We start from the raw sequence: 23,161 nt of genomic DNA, 5'->3' as shown, positions 1-23,161 counted from the left end.
ACCCTGGGCAAGTCACTTAACTACAATTTCCAAAGGGGGGGGAAAGAAGCTTATAGACCACTGATTTAAAGGAAGACTATAGATACTAGATATACTCGAGTCCCTTAAAATATACAAGTTATTTCCTACACAATTAGATTTAACAGATTTGTAACTGGGAATGGCCTTCAAGATAGGCTTAAGAGGCAATGATTTACTCAGTGGAATGGATGGCCAAAATTTGTTACTTCTTTCTGATCTAGAAAAGTGTATTAGTAACCAAGATATTTTTAAAAGTATCTTTTTTTTTTTTCAAGGCAGCATTCAAATAAAAGGCTGCAATATATTGAAAGATGCTGAATGTGATCTATATTCCTTTGTACTAAATGATTCCTGTGAAAAAGTATAAACAATTCCTCAGTTTTGATGATTTTGTAACCTGAAGGTAGAGAGTTCTAGATTATGCAAAATCTGTGTAAAAATATGTAACAGAAGTCAGGTAAACTATAAAATGTAGGTAGTATCTTAACAATAAAGTGTCCCATGCAGTCTTTGCAAAACTGATTTTACTTCAGATTTCCTTTCATTTCTAAGGGATATAAAAAGAGGACAAAATGATCTTCCAGGTAACATAATAAATATTATTAGCAAAATCTAGAAATTAGTCGCTCAATAGTAGCATACAGAAATAACCAATTGTACATGTTATCTTATTTAATAAGATATGATCAAAAAACCTAAATGTTGCTTAATAACAATAATAGCTCATCCTTAGTGTTCTAGTTCACAAAATCATAACCTGAGGACTACAGAAGTCTTGTTGGACTCTAGATCGCTGTGAAGATATAATAATAAATAAAATATGTTTATGGTTTCTGGCCCTAGGACCTTGCTTACAAAAGTATTTTCAAACTCTTCATTCTCTATTCTGTTTTCCAACAGCTTCCTTCCAGTTTACCCAGGAGTCCATCTTGGATACTTGTTAACTCTATCAGAACATGAGTCACCAGAGATTGGGAACTATTTTTGCTCCTGCTATTCATAAGAAACGACTACAGATTATGTATCTTTATTATGTATCTGCCTTAGTAAGTAGAAATAGTACACCATGTATCCTCGGTACTAGTAGTTTAGTGGGGGAAGGGGAGGAATACCTTAGACAGATTTCAAGAAGAATGATTAAAAAAACTTAAAAAACTGTGAAGGTCCAGAATGAGAATCAGAGGAGAGAGTCTTAAGAAGACAGTAAGAGGCAGCTAGGTGGTGCGGTGGATAGAGCACTGGCCCTGGAGTCAGAGGACCTGAGTTCAAATCCAGCCTCAGACACATAACACTCACTAGCTGTGTGACTCTGGACAAGTCACTTAATCCTAATTGCCTCACCAAAAAAAAAAAGAAAGAAAATAAGAACAAATTAATGGAAAAGGAGATAATTGAAGAACAACAGGAATTTGTGAATTGAAATCTACAGAAGATTTTCATTTCCATCACCTTTGTAGGGGCCCCTTCTCTTCCCTCATATCTCCATTGCTTCTAACCCATGAATCCTCGCTAGCAGATCCCATACACTGGTATGCTCCCTAACGTCATACATAAAGACAGCATCTTTCTCAACTTAAGCCTTACCAAGATTTAGTGGATTATCAACAATCACACCGGCATGCCAGTGGGTTTAAGATCTAGCAGCCTTGTCTTTTTCTTGAATATATCCATTTGCATCACTACTCCTGCAAAGAGGAACTTATAACTTAATCAACAGTATATAACCATTTCACGATGGAACTGAATTTTGTAAGATGATGACATTTCATTCACTGGCTTGAGGACAGTGAGTATTCTTGGATTGTGCACACATGACCAGCTTTTTGCAAGTTGAAGAGGCTATAAAATTATGAAGGTCTTCAGTTTTTTTGTAAAAGACCCCAGAGTAAATAACAATCAGAAAAAAAAGACGGCTTCTTTAACATAGTGAAATTGGACTTTGCAATTTCTAGATAGCCTTTCCTATTTTACATGTTCTTTATGTTGATTCAAATAATACTTTGTTCCAACTGTATTTGCATAAAACGCATAATAATGATTTTTCACAGAGCTTGCTCAACTTCACGGCTCCCATTTACAGGATTTCAATCACAGGCCCAGAATACGAAGGGCCGTATTTTCTCCGTGAAAAATCCTTTCACTGACATGAAAACAAAACCAAATATATATGTACAGACAGGTATATATGTGTATGTATCTATGTATATACACCTATATTTATGTCTAAAGAGACCATGTATGTATATATAGACCATCTGTATATGATAGATGTATGCTAGTTGTTATCTAAGTGTGCATGGATGTGTATACACATGCATGTATGTGTCTACGTGTATACATGTGTGTATATATGTTGTGTATATGCACATACATATTCAGATAACAACTAGCATTTATGGTCTATATCATATGCTTTCACAATCCCTCCTCTTTAATATTAGAACAGGGATCCTTAACCTATCAGATCCCTTGGGCAGTCTGGGGAAGCCTATGGACCCCTTTTCAGAATGTTTTTAGATACAGAAAATATTTAGGATTACCAAGGAAACAAGTTACAAAACAAGTTTGTGGACTCCAGGTTAAGAACTACTCTTTTAGACAAACCATGTATATATCTTGTCTTCTCCATGAGACTGTCAGCCCGTCAATTAGCATTTAGTAAGAGTTTGCAGCTTGCCAGGCACTGACCCAAGCCAGGCAGTTCATATTCTAAGCGGGGAGATAATATGCAAAAAGCTAGGTATGGATGAGTTACTTTGAGTGGAGTCAGAAGGTAACCCGAGGGCAGAAGGCATCTGAAGAGCAGGGTGCAGCAGGTGGAGTCAGAACCAGGAAAGGCTTCCTGGAGAAGGCAAGATTTGAGCTGAGTTGTGAAGGGAGCCGAAGAACCTAAGAGGCAAAGGTGAGGAGGAAGACCATTACAAGCATGGGGAATTCAACGCACGAAGGCGGGAGCTGCAGTGTTGTATGTGTGAGGACCAGCAAGCAGCCACTGTAGATGGATCCTAGAGTGCATGAAGGGGACTGCACTGTGAGAAGACTAACAAGGTAAAAAGAGGTGAGATTATAAAGGGCTAGAAAAGCCAAACAAAGGCTCATCTATTTGACACTGGAGGGAACAGGGAGTCACTGGAGTTTACTGAGTTAGGGGGGTACCGTGGGCAGACCTGTACTTTAGGAAGATCACTTTTGTAGCTTAGTGGAGGGAGGACTGGAGTGGGGACAGACTGGAGGAATGAAGACCAATCAGAAGGCTACTGCAATTGTCCAGGTGAGGGATGATGATGAGGGACTGAACTATGGTGGTGGTTGTGTGAAGAGAAGAGGACATATGCAAGAAATGTAGAAAAAGTTACAAGATTGGATATGTGATGTGGCAAGAGTGAAGAGCTGAGGATTATGTCAGGGTGTCTAGCCTGGGTGACTGGGAGGGAGTGATGTCCCCAACAGCTATACAGAAGTTTGGAAGAGGGGGAGGATTTGGTGGGAAGGGTAAAGAGTTCTGTTTTGGACGTGCTGAGTTTGAGATACCAATCCAGATCCAGTTCATGATATACAAGAGGAATTGGTGATATTGGACTGGAGCTCAGAAGAAAGTGAGAAACTAGGGCTGAATATATAGATCTGATAAAAATAATGTGCATAGAGATAACAAATGAATCCAGGAGGACTAATGTGCTCATCAAGGGAGATAGTATAGTGGAAAAAGAGAGGAGGGTCCAGAGCCTTTGTTAACTCTGATGGTGAGTGGGCAAGACATGAACAAAGAACCAGCAAAGGAGACTAAGGAGCAGTCAGAGAGACGAGAGGAGAACCCAACGAGCAGAGTCACGAAAACCCAGGGAGCAGAGAGTGACCAGAAGGAAGTGATTAATGGCATCAAATGCTATAAAGAGCATTTAAGCAGGACCTCTTATGAAATATCATTTGGAAGTGATAAAATCAATAAAGTGAACCCTGAGTGACAATGACAGAATAAAAAGTTTAAGAACTAAAGTACCTTCATGTGTCCACAAGTCCTTTTAAAGTATTTACTACCATATGAAAAACAGAGGCCATTTCAGCAGAGCCACCAGAATAACAGCGAAGACCACAGATATGCTAATTATAATTCTTATTTACAAACAGAATTATCAAATGGGGAACTATAAAAGAACTAAAGTTGTTTTTTCTGACTGACTCAGTAGGACTTAACCTTATATCAGAGTTGTGGTTGTGGTTTTCCAAATGGCATTGAAAGTCTCATTTTTGCCAGGCTATTGAAATTAAGTACAATGTCATCATTAGCATTTATAGAGCAATGTATAATGTTTCACAATCACTTAACAGTTCATCTTATAGAATAAGTAGTTGAAATAACCATTTTATAAGTGAAGAAACTGATAAATAAAGTCATCAGCATTACTGAGATTATGATATGGATTCCCTAATTTCTAATTCAATGCAAAAAAATCAAAAATTTAACTAAGAGAAATCTTTATAGATCCTTAAAAATGCTATATTTGGGTATATGAATACAGGGAGGTAAATCATCTCCAGATGACCCATTTTCCTCCCTAAAGGAAAAAAATTTTCAAACTTTGTGAAAACAACTGAAGAAAATTACAGTGGTTTCTCTTATGTAAGAGACTGCAATAACAAATGACCTTTCAAATGAGGAAGAAGTAGTCTTTGGTTAATTACAGCAAGTGATAGAATCTACTTTTTCAACACTAGGGCAAAAATCATTCACTTCATTGAACAGCACTGGTGTGGCTTAATATTCATTATCTTTTCTATTTAGATAACTGGGCCTAGAAAAGTAGTTAAATCATCCACAACAAAGTTCTTTGGACACACTGCTGACAGATGTTCTTCTCTTAATGATAATGGCCAACTAAAAATCTTGGTGATATTTAATAGTTTGCTTAGTAACTCATTTGTCTTGAATAATTTTGATGTTCTAATAATAGAGGGCTGGACTACATGAATCTTCAACCCTTTAGAATTATGTCATTTACTTAAAATTCAGAAAAGAATCCCTTTAAAACAATGCATTTTGATGCTGGAGTAATGACACTTCTTAATGAAAGAAAAAAATATTGAATTGGAATCATGTCTCAAAATTCACATCCTGGACATTAGTTCTGTGTTATCACTTCTGACTACTACTGAGTGAAGTGTTAGTCTCCTCATCATACAGATGTACAGTCCATTCACATATGTTTTTTTAAGGCTGGGGTCACATCTCTTTCTTTCCTCCAATCTCATAATCTATTTTGTACTTTCTTATGTTTTATGTTCATTATTTTATCTCTAAAATCTGCCATTACCCATAATTTCTATACTTTTTTTGATTCTCCCAGTCACAAATACATAATAAATACATAACATTCAATCAACCAATAGATATTTATTAAGCACCCTTTATGTGCTCAGTACTGTGCTGGGCACCAGGGATATAAGCATGAAGAATGAAACAATTCCTACTCAGAAGAAACTTGCATTCTAATGGAGGAAAAACTTGGCACATACAGAAATATATATAGCATAAATATACAAGGAATAAATACAAATACATACAAAGTACTTAAATACAACTTAGTTTAGGAGGAAAGAAACAGAAGTTTAAGAGGATCAGGGAAGGCTTCATGCAAAAGACGGTGTCATAGCTACATCTTCAAGAAAAGAGAGACTGTATGAGGTGTGGCAGAGATGGGAGATGTAGGACAGTATGTGTGGAACAGAAAGAAGACCAGTTTGGTTGGACTGCAGAGTGTAGGATGAAGAGTAATGTCCAATGAGTCTGGACAGATAGGTTGGGAATAGGCTATGCAGTTGACTTACGGATAGATAGATGGATGGATGGATGGATGGATGGATGGATGGATACATCTCTAGTTCCTCTCCTCTGAACTCCAATCCTACAATTCCAATTGACTGTTGACTGTTTTGAACTCAAGGTTCCAGACACACGCTAAACTCAACATGTTCAAAACTAAACTGATTCTATTTCCACCTAATCCCTCTTCTCTTCCAAGCTTGACTATTTCTTTTAAAGACACCACCAGCCTTCTAGTCTCAAAGTTCAAAACCTTATCATTTTCCTTAGCTCCTTATTCTCCCTCATCCCACAAATCCAGTCCCTTGCCAAATCCTCCGATGTCTACCTTTCCAACATCTTTTGCATCTGACCTCTTCTCTTCCCACACTGATGCCACATTATTTCAGATCCTCATTCCCTCTTGCCTAGATGATTGCAACAGCCTTCTAACTGGTCTCCCTGCCTCAAATCTCTCACCACTCCAGTCCATCCTACAGAGTTCTGTCATTTTCCTTAAGCAGAAATCTGACCATTTGATTCTGCTACTCAATCAACTTCAATGACCTCCTATTGCCTCTAAGATTAAAATAAACTCATCTGTTTAGCCTTAGACAGCCTATTCTCAACCTATCTGTCCAGACTCATCATGTATTTGGCAAATAAGGACCCTCTTATCTCCATTTTTAAAATGGCTATATTTATAATTCCTATTACTTCTCTTATAGCTAGAGCTAGCACTTCTGGGACTACATCCAGTGACCATGGGGAGAGAGAGCATCATTGCTTTGTTTCTATACTCACTGGGAATGCTTCTTGTCTTTATCCACTCCAAATAATGCTAACTGTTGGATACAGACAAATGTTTTTCCTTGTACTAAAGAAGGGTCCTTCTATGCTTACAGGTTTTAGGATTTTTAACTTAATATGTCATTTTTAATTTGGGTCTAACGTTCTATTCTAGCAAGATCTTTTTGACTTTTGATTCTATTTCCCACCATATTTACTATGCCTTCCACTTCTGTGTCTACGAATTTGGTTTGTATGATTGCTTTCCACATCAGCCTCCAGGTTGCTGATACAACCATAATACCATCGATAACAATTTGCATTTTCCTCTATAAAGCACGGTTTGAAGTATTGTTCACTTTATACACTCAGGTAAACAAAAAACAGACAAAAAAAAATCCCAGGGCTACAAAGCTCTACTACAAACCTAGTTGCTAGCACAACACAACTTTACATTCCAAAGCCAGAGAGAGGATGCAAATAATAATACTAAGGATGCTTCCTGCGATCCTTGCTGTTTTATTTATGTGATTTATGCTGTTTTGGGATGCGCCTTAGTACAAAAACTTTATAATGGTTTTGTATATGGTTGGGAATAATGTCCTAGAGAGTACTTAGTGTTTGTAACTCAAATTTAAAGTCTGTCCTATTGCAATTAAATTAAAAAAGAAAATCAAACTATATCCTATAAGGTATCAATGTGTTAAAAAAAAAAAACCCACTATGGTTTCAATCAAAATTATGTTCACGCAGCTGCAATTAAGTATAAACATTGGTTACATTGGTAAAACACTGGCAAACACTGTTTGGCTTAAAATAGTATAGGCTGACTACTCTAATGCCTCCTGCTGGCATGGAGGTGACCTTGCATTCTTGAAGACGATGCCCTGCAGAGCACAAGCTAAGGCAAGTCCTACGAAAGTGGAGAAGCTTCCAGTTCACACTTGGTGATGGACTATCTGTCTGCTGCCTGAGGACTAGGCCTGCAAAATTTTGAAAGGTTCCTCACCAGTTTGGCCACATGATGAAGCCCTTTTTCAATAGAGAAATTCTGGAAGATAATTTACTAATCAGTGTCAGCAGGTGTACTACATACTAACAATATCATGGATCCTTGAAGTTTTTTCTCGAGCAAGAATATCTATCACTGAATATTTATCATTAAAAAATGAACTGCTAATGAAAATTAACTTATGTCCCAGCTAGAATAATGATTTTCTCTCCTTTTCTTTACTCTTAGGTACCTATCATATTTGAAGTATGTTGCCACTAATCATCCTGATAATCCAGTTCCATTTCCTTTTCTTAGTGGTGTTTTTTAGAACGCTTTTATTATTTAGGATTCTTACACATTGCACAGATGGTTTGAAATATTTCCCTGGGACATTTCACGCAGTGAAACAGACTAATTCCTATCTACTTTTCAGGATAACACAGACCAGGAACTAAGGAATAAAGAAAAAAAAACCCATACAGAAACTGAATTTATATCTAAGGAAGATAACTAATTGAATGGATGTTAATTGAATTCCAGGGTACTAACAGAGTTCACATTTGAACTCAGGCCCTCTGACTCCAGATCCAGCTCTACTATGCTTCCTCTCAAGCAATTTTTGGCCAAGACTAGATCCATGTTATTGACTTAAAATTAAGGTATATGCAAGAAGAGAAAGTTTGTGTCTTAAAAGAAGCTTCTCAAAATGAAAATATTTTTAAACTAAAGACTGGGCTTTTTTTGTTCTGTTCTATCCATTATTTGCAAGACTTTTGCAATCTTAACAGTAAGACTCCATTGTCATACAATGTTATTCTTCTAACAAACATGAGTCTTCTTCCCTTGTCAGCTTTGTTTTTATTTACTTCCTATTTATGTTACCAGCCATAAGGATGATGTTTGCAAAAGGTCCAAGAACAGAGTGTCTCAGTAAATTCATGTCCCTTTTAGAAACACACTAGGTCATTCTGTTGATGTAATAATTAGTAACTACTGTCTTAAAAATATTTAGATAGAGAGCTGGTGTTATTTTTTTTTAAATAAAATACTTTAAATCTCTTTCTCTGACTGAAAAATCTAACCCAATGGATGATATGCATTGTCAATGATCAATCATCTAAATTTAGGGGGAAAAATTTGTGGAAGCTAAGTGGGAAAAATAAATACTGGTTTCATTTGTGCTATTTAAATCCCTGGATATAAATACATTCATATTTTAAATATGGTGACACTTGTTGTGGGGGTAGTGGTGGTGTGTGTATGTGTGTGCTAGCATTTTTTACTTTTATTTACAAGGTAGAATTAGTTAAGTGTTCTTACCTCTCCTCGGGTACAGGGAAAGGGACTGGAGTATCTAGAAGTACAAATGGCTCCTTTCTCAAAAACATCATCCTCTAGGCCAAAGGTGGCAGAGCAGTTGGTGGCAAAATACTTGTAAGGTTTCCAAGTTTTCCCAAAATCTTGTGATCGCTCTAGAACCATTACTGCTGGTCTAGGTGACTTAAACACCATAATCAGGTGAGTGAAGTAGAATGCAGTCTCGAGGTCCAGCTGGATCTTCTCCCTGTGAGCATCTTCAGCTGACTGCCACCAAGTGCGGGGAAACCGGAAGGATGAGTCTGCCATAGAAGAGGGCAGGTGAGCCAGGTGAGGATGGGCAGCGTTACACTTGTCACACTTGGGTGGCCTGCAAGTCAGGTCAGTGTTCTCGCTGTAGGAGCAGTATAGTTCTGTGGAATTCCTGCCGCAGGTGGTATCTGCCCAGAGTCTCCTCCCAAGAGCCAGATTTCCCATCCGAGGGTTACATGCCTTTTCACAGTGGGAACCTACTCCAGTTACACTGCTCAGTCCTAAGAAGAGGAATAGGGCACGTGTTATTTGAAACCAACCCATCTAGAAAGCTGCTCTACTAACCCAGTAAAGTTATAGGGGGCAACATCAGCTGGCATGATACGTGAGTCAAAGGAAAATACCATCCAAAAGGAGCTGGCAGAGTGCCCTACATTTCCTCTGTGTGCTTTGTTTAGATGTTCAGATGTGAAACTTGGCTAAAGAGAAAAAAAAAGCACTAGGTGGGGGTGGGGGGATGCAAAGCGGAGAAAGAGGAAGGATGAGAGTTTTTGGGCTTAATCTAATCCCCCTCCCCCTTTATATCTGCCCTATCATACTCATCTTCAAAGTCCTTGTAAATTAGGATATCATGAAACTATACCATTTCACAAAAGCATCACAAAAGTAATTTAGTCATTCAAATATAGTGATGCATTCACATACATTAGAACAAGGCACTGTCAAGCGAGTCTAGGTAAATGACTCAGAAAAAATATGGAACCTTTTCCATAATTTTTTATCCAATGAAAAGACAGGAGTAATATTTGGATGCTTAGAAAATAAAACAGGCAAGGAGACCTCCTTTAGGGGTGCAAAGAAACAGCTACAGATAGTTTGAACTTAAATACATCTCTAATCTAAAGTAAATACACAACTGAGGAAAAAGGTGATAAGTTGCCAAATGGTAGAAAATCTTATTTTACATGCTGCTGTCATGTCCTTCAATCTCTTTAATGCCTGTCTGTTTTACAGTAGAAATTTTTACAGTCTGGCAGCCTCTACTATCATCTTTAAACATTACCTCTAAATCAAAACACTATCTTAAAGAAACACAACTCTACCTAATCAATTGTTCAATATACTTTGATGGTTGAAAATTACTTAAAACTAAAATGAAAATCATTAAGTTACACTTTACTCCTTTAAATTGAGTTTACTATCCTGAATATACTATACTCTAAGCAAATACCATATACAAATACTGTTAGCAAAAGTATTAGACCGACTATGAAGAGAAGAAAATGTGAACAGTTTGAAATAGAAAAAGTAACCCAAAGCCTAAATTCTAACTAATTAAATGTTTGTGCTTCTGAGAGATAGTATCTCTATTCTATTATTGTCATGTCACACAAGGCAGTCAAATGACACTACACTAAAGCAGGAAGACTTCTGAATCACTATGACCACCACAAATTTCTTCAGGCATCCGGGCACCAAAAATAAAGGGCTTCACTGGACCCATTTTTAAGTGTCTTATTAAATTTGTAATTAGCTCTGAACTCTGCCAATACTCTGATCCCCAAGTGGCTACAGTTAGTTATGGACAGGCATGCACAAATATACAGTGTACTATGACTCACCTGTACAATATCTCAGGGAAAAACATATACTGCCTGTACAAGTTTTTTTTGACTTGAAACACTTGCCTGGTGGCATTTATTTACAACCTTTTGATTGCTTGCATGCTTTTGCCACAATACGGCCTGAAAAAAGGAAAGGTTTGTTGAAGTTCATTTTGTGGTTAAGCATGTATATGCAAAGGCACACTGGTTTTGGAAGTACAAAAAAGAGCAAAATCTTAAACCATGAAATGCTCCATGGAAAAATACAGAATTGTAATGCCCCTAAACTGACAAAGAGCCTATATGAACAAGAGGCACCAAATTACGTTAGCCAATTGACAGAAGGGGCAGCTATGTGGCACAGTGGATAGGGCAAAAGCCTGCAGTGAGAAAGACCTTAGTTCAAATTGGGCCTCAGACATTATCTGTGTGACTAGCTGTGTGACCCCAGGTAAGTCACTTAACCCTGTTCGCCTCAGTTTCCTCATCTAAATGAGCTGGAGAAGGAAATGGCAAACCACTCCAGTATTTCTGCCAAGAAAACCCCAAGTGAGGTCAAAAAGAGTCAGTCAAGAAGACTGAAACAACTCAACAATAAAACTGATAGAGTACTTAGAGATCTTTGATTAATAGGTAATTCAAGTATTTGGATTATGAAATGCATTGGATCAAGACGGGGGGGGGGGGGGGGGGGGGGTATGCTAAAACAAGTTTCCCTGAATACAAGCTATTCTTATCTATGCAGCATGACAAAAGTCAAAAACAGCCCTTGAATCTGGGTAAATGACAGTAGGGGAAATGACCGTCCCTCTGCTTAAACCCCTCTTCCCCTACTCCTGTTAAGGATTTATGCATCCAAGAAACAGGGATGTGGCTATTAAGTGCCAAGGATTGAAACTTCATCATTTTCATTTTTCCTTAGTCCTCCGAATTGCACTGACACCTTTTTGGAAACCAGTTATCCAGAAAGAACGGGGCCAAGAGAGATCTTGCAAAGTTAACGGCAAACTGGGCGCAGGTGGCCCAGGAGCTGCTTGGGCAGAGGCGAGGGGACTGACGATGGAGGCATTTGACGCCGCATCGGCCTGCTGTCCAGTCTCCGGGGCACGGAGCTGACACCTCCTCCGACCTCCCGCAGAGCCTCCTCGGGGTACCAGTTCTCTGGGGACGGCCAGCCAGCTCAGCTTCCCTAAGCTCTGTGCAAACATACGGAGGGAGCTCCATCAGATCCCCAGCGCTGGGGGCGCGTGGAGCACTGGCACCTCCCGAGTAGGAGGAGTACTCCCTGAAGCCCCCGGGGGAGGGAGGGTCCCCACCTGGCTCTCCAGTGCCCGGCGTGAGAGGTCTGGGGAGGTAGCGATCCACTGACCCTGACCTATCCCAACCTACAGTGCTCGCTGGCTACCTATCCTGCACAACCGGCTGGGGATGGCGACCTTGGCTCCTTTGTTCCCTCCCAAAGTGGCTGGGCAATTTTAAAAAGCCCGAACCTAGAGAGAAAGAAAGCGAGGCTGCAGAGCGGGCTGGACGCCCCAGGATTATCGGGTCATCCTGGACAAGCCAGTCTCTACGAGCAAGAATCGATCCTACTCTGAGCCGCGGAGAAAGGAGCCCCCGGGGGCTGGAAAATGGCCACTCATTTTATCCTGGGCAGCTGGGCTCCTTCACTCCCCCGGCCCCGGCTCCCGGGCCGTCCCTGGGAGAGAGAAGGGCGGAGGGGAGCTGGGAGCGGGGAGCGGGGAGCGGGGAGCGGGCGCTGTCGCCACCAACCTGCGGCCACAGCCGAGCAGCCCCAGAAGAGCAGGAGGCGGGCGCAGCTGCCCATGGCCGGGCGCAGGCGGGCGTGCTCGGGGCGCTGGGGCTCCTCTCCGTCTAGGGCGCCGGGATGCTGCGGGTCCCTCGGGCACGCCGCGGGAGCGGCTGGCGGGGCCCGGGCAGAGCGGGCGCTGCCCGGAACATAGCCGAGCCGCCTCCCGCCCAGCGCCGGCCCGTTCGCTCGCTCGGTCACCCGCCGCGGCCACTGAACTTTCCGAGACCTTTCAGTTCCCGGCCGCCGCCGCCGCCACCGCCTCCTGGGCGTCCCGCTCTTCTCCCTCCGCCTCCGCCTGCTGCTGCTCCCCAGGCTCCGTCTCGTCTTTCTCCATGGGCAGTTTCACGGGATGCATTTTTATTGCACCGACACCGCGGCGGCGCTCCGGTGCCAGCCCTCCTCCCCCTCCCGCCCGCCGTACCCCCACCCCTTCCTCCTGCCCGCCCCCCGGGCTTGACAGCCGGCCGTGCAAACGGTGCGGCCAAGCTCAGTACTGCAGCCCAGAGAACCCCGGGCCGTGGCCGGGAGGCTGGGGAGGGGGCTGCAGGGCGCCCGGAGCCACACAGCACGCCAGCTCCTCCTCGCCTCCTTCCCCTCTGCCCCTCGGCCCTAACACACCGACTCCTCAGCTTCGTCGTCTTCTCCAGCTGCCTGCACCCATCTTCCGACATGGTCCCCCCTCCCCCCTGACCCCCACAGATGCCCTTCGGGACCCACGGGCCTCCCCCGGGAAGCTACCTGCCTTCCACCTTCTCCTGGTACATTCCTGAGAATCAGTTGACTCCCTCTCTGTCAGGTCAGGGCATGCCAAAGGGGCTTTAAAAAAAAAAAAAAAAAGTGAAACAAGAAGCTAGCTAGCGCCTCCTCATCACTTCCCCAACAGTCTCTCCTCGGGGCACGGACCCCATCACCTAAAAGTCCAATGGTCCTAAGCCACCTGGCAAGGAGAATATCAAAGAAGAGAACCTAGACGGTAGAGCTTCACGGTACCCAGCCCAAAAGTCAGGTTTGTCTGCAGAGTGTGGACCTTAGCTCAACAACCACTCCCAGCATTACCTTTGGGCTAACAAATAAAACAGTATCAGGGCTAGGCGAAAGTCTGGAGTATATCCTTGCCTAGAGGGAGGGGATTGTTCAAGACTATCACTCCACGACCCTTCTAGCCCTGTGATTCTGTTCATCTGTGACACGCTGTGCCATGGGATAGCCGTTGGGGAACAGCTCAGGAGCAGCAGACTGCCAAGCTATATCCCGAAATTACGGATACTCAAATACATAGCTCAGTATATACTTCTGAACCAAAGCACAAAGAAGGAGCTGAGATAGCAGCTATACTTGTGGCCTTATTTCTATGAACAAGTTTCTGGAAAATGACAAGAGAAATGTGGAAAGTAGTAATAGACTACAGATTTCATTAATGGGGATTTAGTGCCTCTGAATATGTTCTGGAAAATTAAACAATTCATAAAAAACACCATTTGGTTGTTGTGTCTATTTGAATGTTTTTTGGCACATTTAGGTAATTTACTATGACTCAGCTGGTGACATATCAGGAATTTTATAGCACCCAAGGGAGCTGAGAGTGAGGTCAGGGCAATCCATTTGGGAAACATTTATTTTATTCTATTGGCCAGCACTGGCAAGGGAGTGGTGGGGAATGTGGGGCAGCAATACAATATCACAACAGAACCATTTGGGATTTAAGGTAAAAGCACAATTGAGATACTCGCAAAATCTCACAGATGCTTTAAAAAGATTATCTCTCTCTTCGACAAGGAAACATCCTCCCCCTTCTAAAATTATTTATTGTGCATGTTTGATTTGTAAAACCATCTAAAAAGGCCCTAACACCAAAGAGAGGAGGCACCGGAAAGACAATGAAATTCACTTCCACACTCTTCTGGAACGGATTCTATTATGCTTAGGCCTAAGAATACCATTTCTCACTGTGCATTTCTGTAGCATTTACAATTTGTACCACATAATCAATAAACATTTATTAAGCACTGACTATGTGCCAGGCACTATGCTTAGCACTAGGGACACAAAGAAACAAAAAAGACAGTCCCTGCTCTCAAGGAGCTCATAAAACTCTAAGCTTAATTTCAGTTACTGGTTTAAATCAAGGCTTCTCTTCCATTCTCTCCCACCCCGAGTTAATGTAACCCTAAGCAGGCTTAACTGATGTGTTCCAAACCAGAGAGACATTATTAATAGTTCCACTACATTCTCCAATAGTCAGATCACATCTGGGATATTGTGTTCAGGTCGTGGTGTGGCAGAATAGCAAGCAGCTTCAGGGATAAGCAATTCAGACATCTCTTTTCGATTCTACCTTTTGAAGTTCAGGTCTCATGCCACCTTGCTACCCCCTTGGAGAGACTTTTTTTTTTGACTTTTCCATTCCTAATTTCTAATACTTCTATGACCTCTCCTGTATATATTCTCATGCTCATTTCTCCAACAGTTACTTACATTCATGTCTCACTTTCCTACAAAACTGAGGGTAGAGGCAATATCATTTTTCATAGAATCATATGATTAGAGCTGGAAGGGACCATAGAAACCATCTAATCCATACTTCTCTTTTAATAAATGAGCAAAACTGAGGCCCATAGAGGCTAAGCCATTTGCTCAAGTGCTGGTGTACCCAGTGTCCTATTGGACTATTAATAACTATTAAACTAAGTAACTAACATTCTCATCAAATTGATTTGGTTATATGGTCTAGTTTCACATTAAAGAAGTCACCCAGGGAAAGCATAGCTAGGTAACATTAGGGAAAAACAACACATGTATCTGACTCTTATAATAGTAGTAATAGACTTTGAAGTAACAGACTCCTATCAATGATAGACTCAGAAAGCTTCTTTGATGTAGTGAAAAGACTCTGGGCTCTGCCACTTCCTGCGTGACATCACTAACCTATTTTCTTTCTCTACAAAATGGGGGATATTATCTAGAGGTATGGTAAAAATAAAATGAGATAATGTCTAGTAGAGCACTTTATGACCATTAAAACCATTAAAAATGCAAATTATGAATCAATGAGAGAGCCCTGAAAAGTATACTTAACATTCAGGTATGGTAATATCTCTCATCACTTAACCAGAGTTCACTTATCCTCACTCAGGAACTTGGCCTAGACCTAAAAGGAAGTAAAAGTAGCCTCCAACACGTCAAAATTGGTAGAACACAGGCACTGAGCTAAAATAATGCACATTGATTGTAGGAGAGCCTCTAATTATAGCATCAACTCTCTTGTTTATTCTTATTTTAGACATAATTCTAACAAACTTGCCAATCTTGTTACCTGGCCACGTAGAAGAAAGGCAATAAATTTAGAATCAATTAGGAGCCTGCAAATGTGAGCACACTGAGAGCATTAACAAGTGACAGCAAGGAAAAAAAAAAAGGGACAGCAAGGGAGAAGATGGAAAAACTATAAAAAGACATAAGACCTCAGAAAGCATAAATAGCACCCTGAAGAATTATATGTTTAAAGACATACGTCAATAGCTCCTTGAGGTATCACCGTATCACCTTTATTGATATACATAATGGATCATAGAAAGAACTAAAAAGCATCTTGGCCATTATCTGCTCCAATCTCCTCCCCCTCCTCCACCTCATGCTTGAGTACACTTTACAATATCTCTAAGGTATGGTCACCCAGCCTCTGCCTGAACAAATCCAATTAGAGGGAGAGCAGTAGCTCATAATAATATTGGACATTTACAGCTGTGCTTTATGTTATACAAAGGGCTTTACATACAATATCTCATTTGAATCTTATAACAATAAGGTAACCGTACCAGACAACTCTTATATCTTTTCAAAGGCTCTCATTCCCTTCATAGGAATGAGTAGTCCCTTACATTTTTGGACAAAATGCCTCCCCAAACTTCAATTAGTTGGTAATACTCTGTTTCCTGAAGCTATACAGAATAAATCCAGTTCCTTTTCTATTTGTTAGCCCTTCAAGTATTATAAGAAAACTTGCTGAAGAATGCAAGCTACTTGAAGGCAGTGACTTCTTTGTCTTTCAATCAATAACTAAATGTGATGAATCAATCAATAAACATTTAAGTGCTTATTATATGTTTATCATTCACATAGTGAGCACTTAAAAAATACTTGTTGAATTGAATTGTGACCTTGAGAAGTCTTCTCATCTTCCTGAACCTTTTATCACATGACACAGTTTCCAATCAGTTCATCAGCCTATTCATAGCTCCATAGTTGGACTGGCATTAGGCAACGTTTCCCTTAAACTGTAGCAATCAGACCTGAACAAAATACTACACAAGCGATATGACTACTGGAGAGTGCAGAGGAACTAGTATCTTTCTTGCTTGGAACACATCTATTACGACTGTTTAGAATTACATTAGCTTGCACAGGGTGGAGGTGGGGGGGGCGCAGAAAGTGGAAGGCAGGGAAGTAGGGAGGGAAAGTCATGTCTTACACCAGTAAATTAAGCTTACAGTCTTTGAGCTTTTTGAGATCCAGAGCTGTCTTTTGCTTTTCTTTGTATCCCCAGTGCTTATCATGGCCTGACAAATACAAAGTTCTTAATGTTTATTGACCCAGTAAAATCCATATTCTTTATAAGTCAACAAGTCTATAAGCCTTTATTAAGTACCTACGATGTGCCAGGCTGATACCAAGAAAGACAAAAGACAACACTTCATCGCAAGGAGCTCACAGTCTAATAGGAGAGACAATATGCAAACAACTATGTATAAACAATATACATACAGGATAAACTGGAGATAATCAACAGAGGGAAGGCACTAGCACTGAGGGGGAAATCACATGAATGATGTGATTTTTTTCATCAAGAAATCGCTAAATTATGTTCAATATATGTTGTTTAATAAGTATATATAGTAGAGTGAGTATATAACACATTTAAGAAATATCCCTATCCCAAATGGTAAAATACTAATATTTCAAAGAATTAGCACTTCAGTACAATAACCATAAGTTATCTGAAAAATTCACTTACGTAGAAAACAATGCTGAATGAATGAGGAGTTCAGGTAAAAGAAGAACACCAACCGTCCTGACGTTTTAAGGATATATAGTATCCTTTATACACACTGTTTCACCCTTGCAACATCCATCTGTGGAAAATGACAGGCATGGTTTTTATTTTACAGTGAGAGAAACTGATGTGTAGAGACTTGAGTGCTAACCTATAATCACTCAAAAAATAAACACCATCATCAAGACCCAGGTTTCCAGAGTTTCAATTCATTGTAGTGGTAATTTGCCCTGACCTCATGAGATATAATCTCATAATCCTCATGAGATAATATTTGGAGAGTAAAAAGCAGAGACTTTTTCCTTCTATTAATTCTATAGGCTTCCTTCTGCTTGGCACATGCCCTTCACATGCTTTTTGGGAATACCATCTTGGGAATGTCCTTGAACTTCTGCCTAAGCCTCTTGCCACTGGCACTGTTTCGTATTCATAGTAGCGCTTCCTGACTACAGCTGCTCATTCCTAGGAAGGGAGTGAGAGCCTTTGAAAAAACACGTGACTTGTCTGGTTCAGTAACCAACACTCTTCTTGTTTAAGAATAAAAAAAAGTAGTACACACTCTCTCTTATTTAAATTAATTATACAGGGCATAGAAAAGTTAAAACAAATAAAAGGTGTTCTTTTGTTATTACAGACAGAGTTACTCTGACAGGACTATGCTGAAATCCATTTTAAACCCTTCCTTTTAAAATGCAGAACTGAGCTGAGATAGCTTCTGCAGGGGGATAGTATCTTAGAATATTAGTATTAGAAGAAACCTCAGAGTTCATCTCTGCTAACACCTCCCTAAAATGTCATTTCCCTCTCTGGTGTTTCCTGCATATCATCATCCAGCATCTGCTTGAATTGACATCTATAAAGCGCTTAAGTTTTCCAAGGGTTTCACATAGATTATATATAATATTAACCCTGTAAGGTAGGTACTACAGGTATTAATATCTCCATTTTACAGTTGAGGAAACTGAGGCTCAAAAAGGTTAAGTGACTTACAGTTAATAAGTATCAGTGGCAGAATTTGTATCAAGGTCTTTCTGCTTCCAAGTCTAGCACTCTACCTATCACAGAGCCATCCACTCCATCCTGGGACACCACCAGTAATCTTGACTTAAGTCTTGCCACTGGACTTCAACGACTCCGGAAGAAAATGAGGCTGATCATTTTGCACAACTCTGCCTCACTTAAATCCAATTTATGAGTAAGTCAAGACATCACCCCATGATGTCATTGGTCCTTTTTGGAAATGAAGGACAAACAATAACTGTCCTTCCAGTTGCCATGTTCTTGATGACCTCCAGTAATGGGGAACACTGATTACTACGGCAACCCATCCCAGTTTGGGACAGCTCTAATTATTGCCAAACTTGTATTCATTTGTCTTAGTTTTGCCCCCTAGGGCCAATAAGAACAAGTTTAATCCCTCTTTCACATTCTGATCCTAGATAGGGGTACAGAACCATTTTGAGGAATAAGATGATGCGTTAATATTTCAGATAGGCTTATGTTGAATGAGAATAGGTCTTCCAGATGGAACTGTCTCTCGGGCAGTTATTGATGTGGAACTGAATTAGAGACACATTCACATTTTGTAATCATTCACATGGGGTGATAGTTGAAACCATTAAAGTAAATGGAATTTCTAAATGAGATCATGGATAGAGAATACTATTTAAGGCTATTTACCAGTAATGTGGCAATTTTTTCCTACTTTATAATTAGAATAATAGAATTTTAGAGCCAAAGGAGCCTTTAAAGATTACTTAATTCAGCCTCTTCATTTTGTTGATGAGGACACAAAGACCCAAAGAGATTATATGAATTATACAAAGTCAAATAGCTAGCTAGTGGCTGAATGGGTTCTAGAAAGCAGATCTCCTAATTTTCAATCCATTCCTCTTTCTACTACACCACATTTGATTCAGCAAATATTCATTTTTTAAAACTCAATTTTCTTTTATTTTCAGCTGTAAATTATTTTTCTCCCTTCTCCCACCCCATATCTCCCCTCCCCCATTGAGAAGAAAAGAAAAACAAAATCCATTAAACATAGCAACAAGTATTCATGAAACGTTAATCACATACTGGGTAGACAGATGGTCCTATGGGTGTGTGTGTGTGTGTGTGTGTGTGTGTGTGTGTGTGTGTGTGTGCTCGAAAATAAAAAAATGAAAAACAAGAGTCCTCACCCAATGAGCCCATGAGTTGGTTTTATCAATGCAAAGATAGTAGATTGAAATCAAAGAGAAAGATCAATGGGTGTGAGATTTATAAGAGAAAGCTATTTCAAGATCCAGAGAATCTAGTTAAAGCTTAACTGCTGCAACATTCATTATCAAATTAGGGATTCCATTCTGTTACAATGTAGTACTCAAAATAACTATTCTAATCGTATAAGAGGTCCAGTTTTATTCAATTTATTTCACATGGCTATGCTTGAGGAACCCAGAAGCCAACATTTAGCTATACTCACAACAGGTCACAAACTTCATCAAAAGCAATTACTTGGGAATTATGAAAATTTTATTTTAATAACTTTTTAAAAATTATAATTTAATTTTTTAAATAGACAGAAATCTGTTTTCTCTCCCTCCTACCTCACCATCCCTGGAAAAAAGGAAAACAAAACTCTGGTAAGAAATACGCGGAGTCAAAGCAAAACAAATTGCTTCATTGGCCACATCCAAAAAACACATGCCTCCTTCTGCACTGAGTCCATCACCTCTCTATCAGGAGGTGGGTAGCGTGCTTCATCACTGCAATCTTGGTTAGTCATTGCTTTGAACAGAATTCTAAAGTCTTTCAAAGTGGTTTGTCTTTGCAGTGTTGTTATTACTGTATAAATTGTTTTCTGGTTCTGCTCATCTCACTGTGCAGCAGATCATACATGTCTTTCCAGGTTTCTCTGAAAATGCCCCATTTATAATCTTTTAGCACAACAGTGATACATTCTATCCATACGCCCCAACAAAATTAACACCCCCTCAGTTTCCAGCTCTTTGTCATTACAAAAATACTCGCTGCATAAATTTTTGTACAAATGGGTCCCTTTCCTTCTTCTTTGATCTCTTTGGGGAGGCCGGTGGTGGTATTGCTAGGTCAAAGGGTATGTACAGTTTAGTGATTTTTTGGGCATAGTTCCAAAGACTGGACCAATTTGGCACTCCACCAACAGTGTTAATACGCTTTGTACACAATACACGGCTTTTTTTTTTTTTCAATCTCCTCAATATTTTTTTATTTTTATTTTTTGGAAACTTCATAAATCTTATAGATGAACTGCTTTCATTTACATTTCATTTACATTTACAGTGTTGCTTTCATTCATATTTCTCTATTAGTGATTTGGAACGTTTTTCCATATAGGTGTTGATATCTTTATGCCACTGTGAAAAAACTATTTAAACATAAAGCCTATTAGAAAGGCTAATACAATGGGCCACCAACTGTAACTATCCTTTATTCACCAATAAAACGAGTCAGAATTTTATTGCAAATATTGGGAGGCTAAGGATAAGAGTCTTTAAAAAAAAGCATAATTATTTATTGCTACCATTTGTTAGCTTCCTATGAGTTAAAGAGATGAGTACTAGGATAAAAAAAACTGTAAGACATACTATTCATTTTCTGCAACGTTAAATAACATGCATGTATATGGGTGCCATCTGTATATATGCATGTGTATGTGTTTGATATTGGGACATGACCCAAAAAATTCTCTCTTTTTGGCTCATATTGCCCCCACCCAGAGTTTATACTGGGAAATCACTTAACATAACTCATGTCTAAATTTCCATAGATATGGGTAAAAACAGTCTCCAACAACTGTACCATGACTCTAAATAACAAATGTATTTTTAGGATACTGAATAGTCTTTATTTTACCTGACAGAAAATATAAAAAATGCAAAAGACTCACAGGACTTCAAAAACAAATACAGAAAACATATAAAAGGATGCAAAATAGACCACGAATAATTGACACTTTTTTTCAATTACCCCTAGGCTTGGAGTGCTACCCTGTGGCTTGAACACTTCCCCCCCCACCCAGGGAGAACCCATTTTGGGATTACTAGATAATGAACCACCTTCCCATCAGTCCAGTACTGTCTAAATAATTCATTGTAATAGCAGAGCGCAAAGACCCGGTCCATTAATCCACTGCTGCTACTCTGGTGGCCAGTTACCACAATGCTTGCACTTAGGTCACTCAGGAGCTAACTGCCAAGGTTAGTGTTGACTATGACAGCTCCCTTCTCAAGTCGAAGGCTAGATTACAGGTTAATGGCCCCTTGGAAATCCAGGGGATATTACTGCCTAGGAACTCCTCAGAACACACGAGCAAGCTTAGGTTTATCTTTGTCCCTCTGAAGCAACCATTCATAGCTACACTCTTAGGATTTCTTTGGAAGACAAGTAGAAGAGAAAAGTCAAGAATTCCCCCAATCCAAAATAAGGACTCATTTTTACAAGCCATTAAAGGAAGTGACTAGAATTCTCTGATAAAAATCTATTCTCCCAAGAATCTGAGCCAAGCAGAAGGAGGCAGTTGCTATCAGTGAAATCAGAAGGCATCTCTGGAAGGCATCAGGGAGACCTCCAAAACAACTAAAGCATCCTGCAGGCAGTCCTAGTCACTGAGGCCTAATCAGAAGATCAGTAACAAAAGACATGTCCACCTTCTATAGGGAGACCCAATTTAAAAAGTCTTAAATAAAGGCTCATCCCTCTCTAAGTTCATCAGGCTTATTGGGGGTTCCCTTGCTACTCTCTCATTTTTATACTATATGTGTGTATGTGTACATACATACACATACATACATAAAGACACATACACATATGTAGTGTAGAGGTGACTCAGGTTTATTGAAGGTGATGCCAGCTGAGTGCTAAGTCTGGAAAGACTTTATTTAGTACTGGCCTGATGATGGACTAGGAGCCAGTTTGTTTAAATTTGGAGAAGTTTATCACTAAGTGCATCACAAATTGATGGCTTTAGGGGCTGTAACAATACTCAAACACTGTCTAATAAATCATGAAGCACTTGCTATCCACTTTAGTGGAGACAGTGCCCACAACATTGAAATTATGAATCCTTTACTTAAAGGATTAAAGTACAAGAGGGCTCGGGAGCGTGCACGCGCACACACACACATGCACACACAGCCCTCTCTATGAAGGAACAAAGGATTTCTGCTCCATAAGTGGGTTTACTGGGATTCTGTGCTATAGGGGTACCATAGTCTCCCCTACCATATCATGTGAGATTGCTTATGGAGAAAGAGAAGGAGACAAACATCCCCATATGACCTCTTCCTCTAAATAGTCTATATAGTTGGGAACTACAGTAATACATTAATAAGTGAATAAAGTTAATAAGTGAATAAAGCCAGAGGTTTAATAGACTCTTGTCTTATCCTCCTTATGGTGATAAGGGCTGGGATATCTAGTGAGACAATATGTTCTAGACTGACAAATGTATTGCCATGATAATCCAGGTCTGGTGGCTACAAAAAGAATGTCCAACGTG

The 23,161-nt window shown here is 39.9% G+C and overlaps 1 protein-coding gene across 5 annotated transcripts in view; it reads right to left on the bottom strand.

The window, feature by feature from the left end:
* The window catches only part of NTN4 (netrin 4), a 225,053-nt gene that overhangs the window by 129,295 nt on the left and 72,597 nt on the right, over positions 1-23,161 (bottom strand). For 3 of the 5 annotated variants that reach the window (XM_027855750.1, XM_027855751.1, XM_027855753.1), the window contains exons 1-2: positions 12,548-12,622; positions 8,925-9,454 (exon numbers count right to left, since the gene is read on the bottom strand). In XM_027855750.1, the coding sequence (XP_027711551.1) occupies positions 8,925-9,454; positions 12,548-12,602 (585 nt within the window). In that variant the 5' untranslated portion in view covers positions 12,603-12,622. Of the gene's footprint in view, positions 1-8,924; positions 9,455-12,547; positions 12,623-17,598; positions 17,691-23,161 lie in introns of those variants that run through there. The other 2 variants (XM_027855754.1, XM_027855752.1) reach the window with 2 other exon arrangements.

Source organism: Vombatus ursinus, unplaced genomic scaffold, assembly GCF_900497805.2.
Source record: "Vombatus ursinus unplaced genomic scaffold, bare-nosed wombat genome assembly UNPS02011334.1, whole genome shotgun sequence".
NCBI lineage: Eukaryota > Metazoa > Chordata > Mammalia > Diprotodontia > Vombatidae > Vombatus > Vombatus ursinus.
Note: the sequence above shows the minus strand (reverse complement) of the source record. Positions and strands in the feature narration are given on the sequence as shown.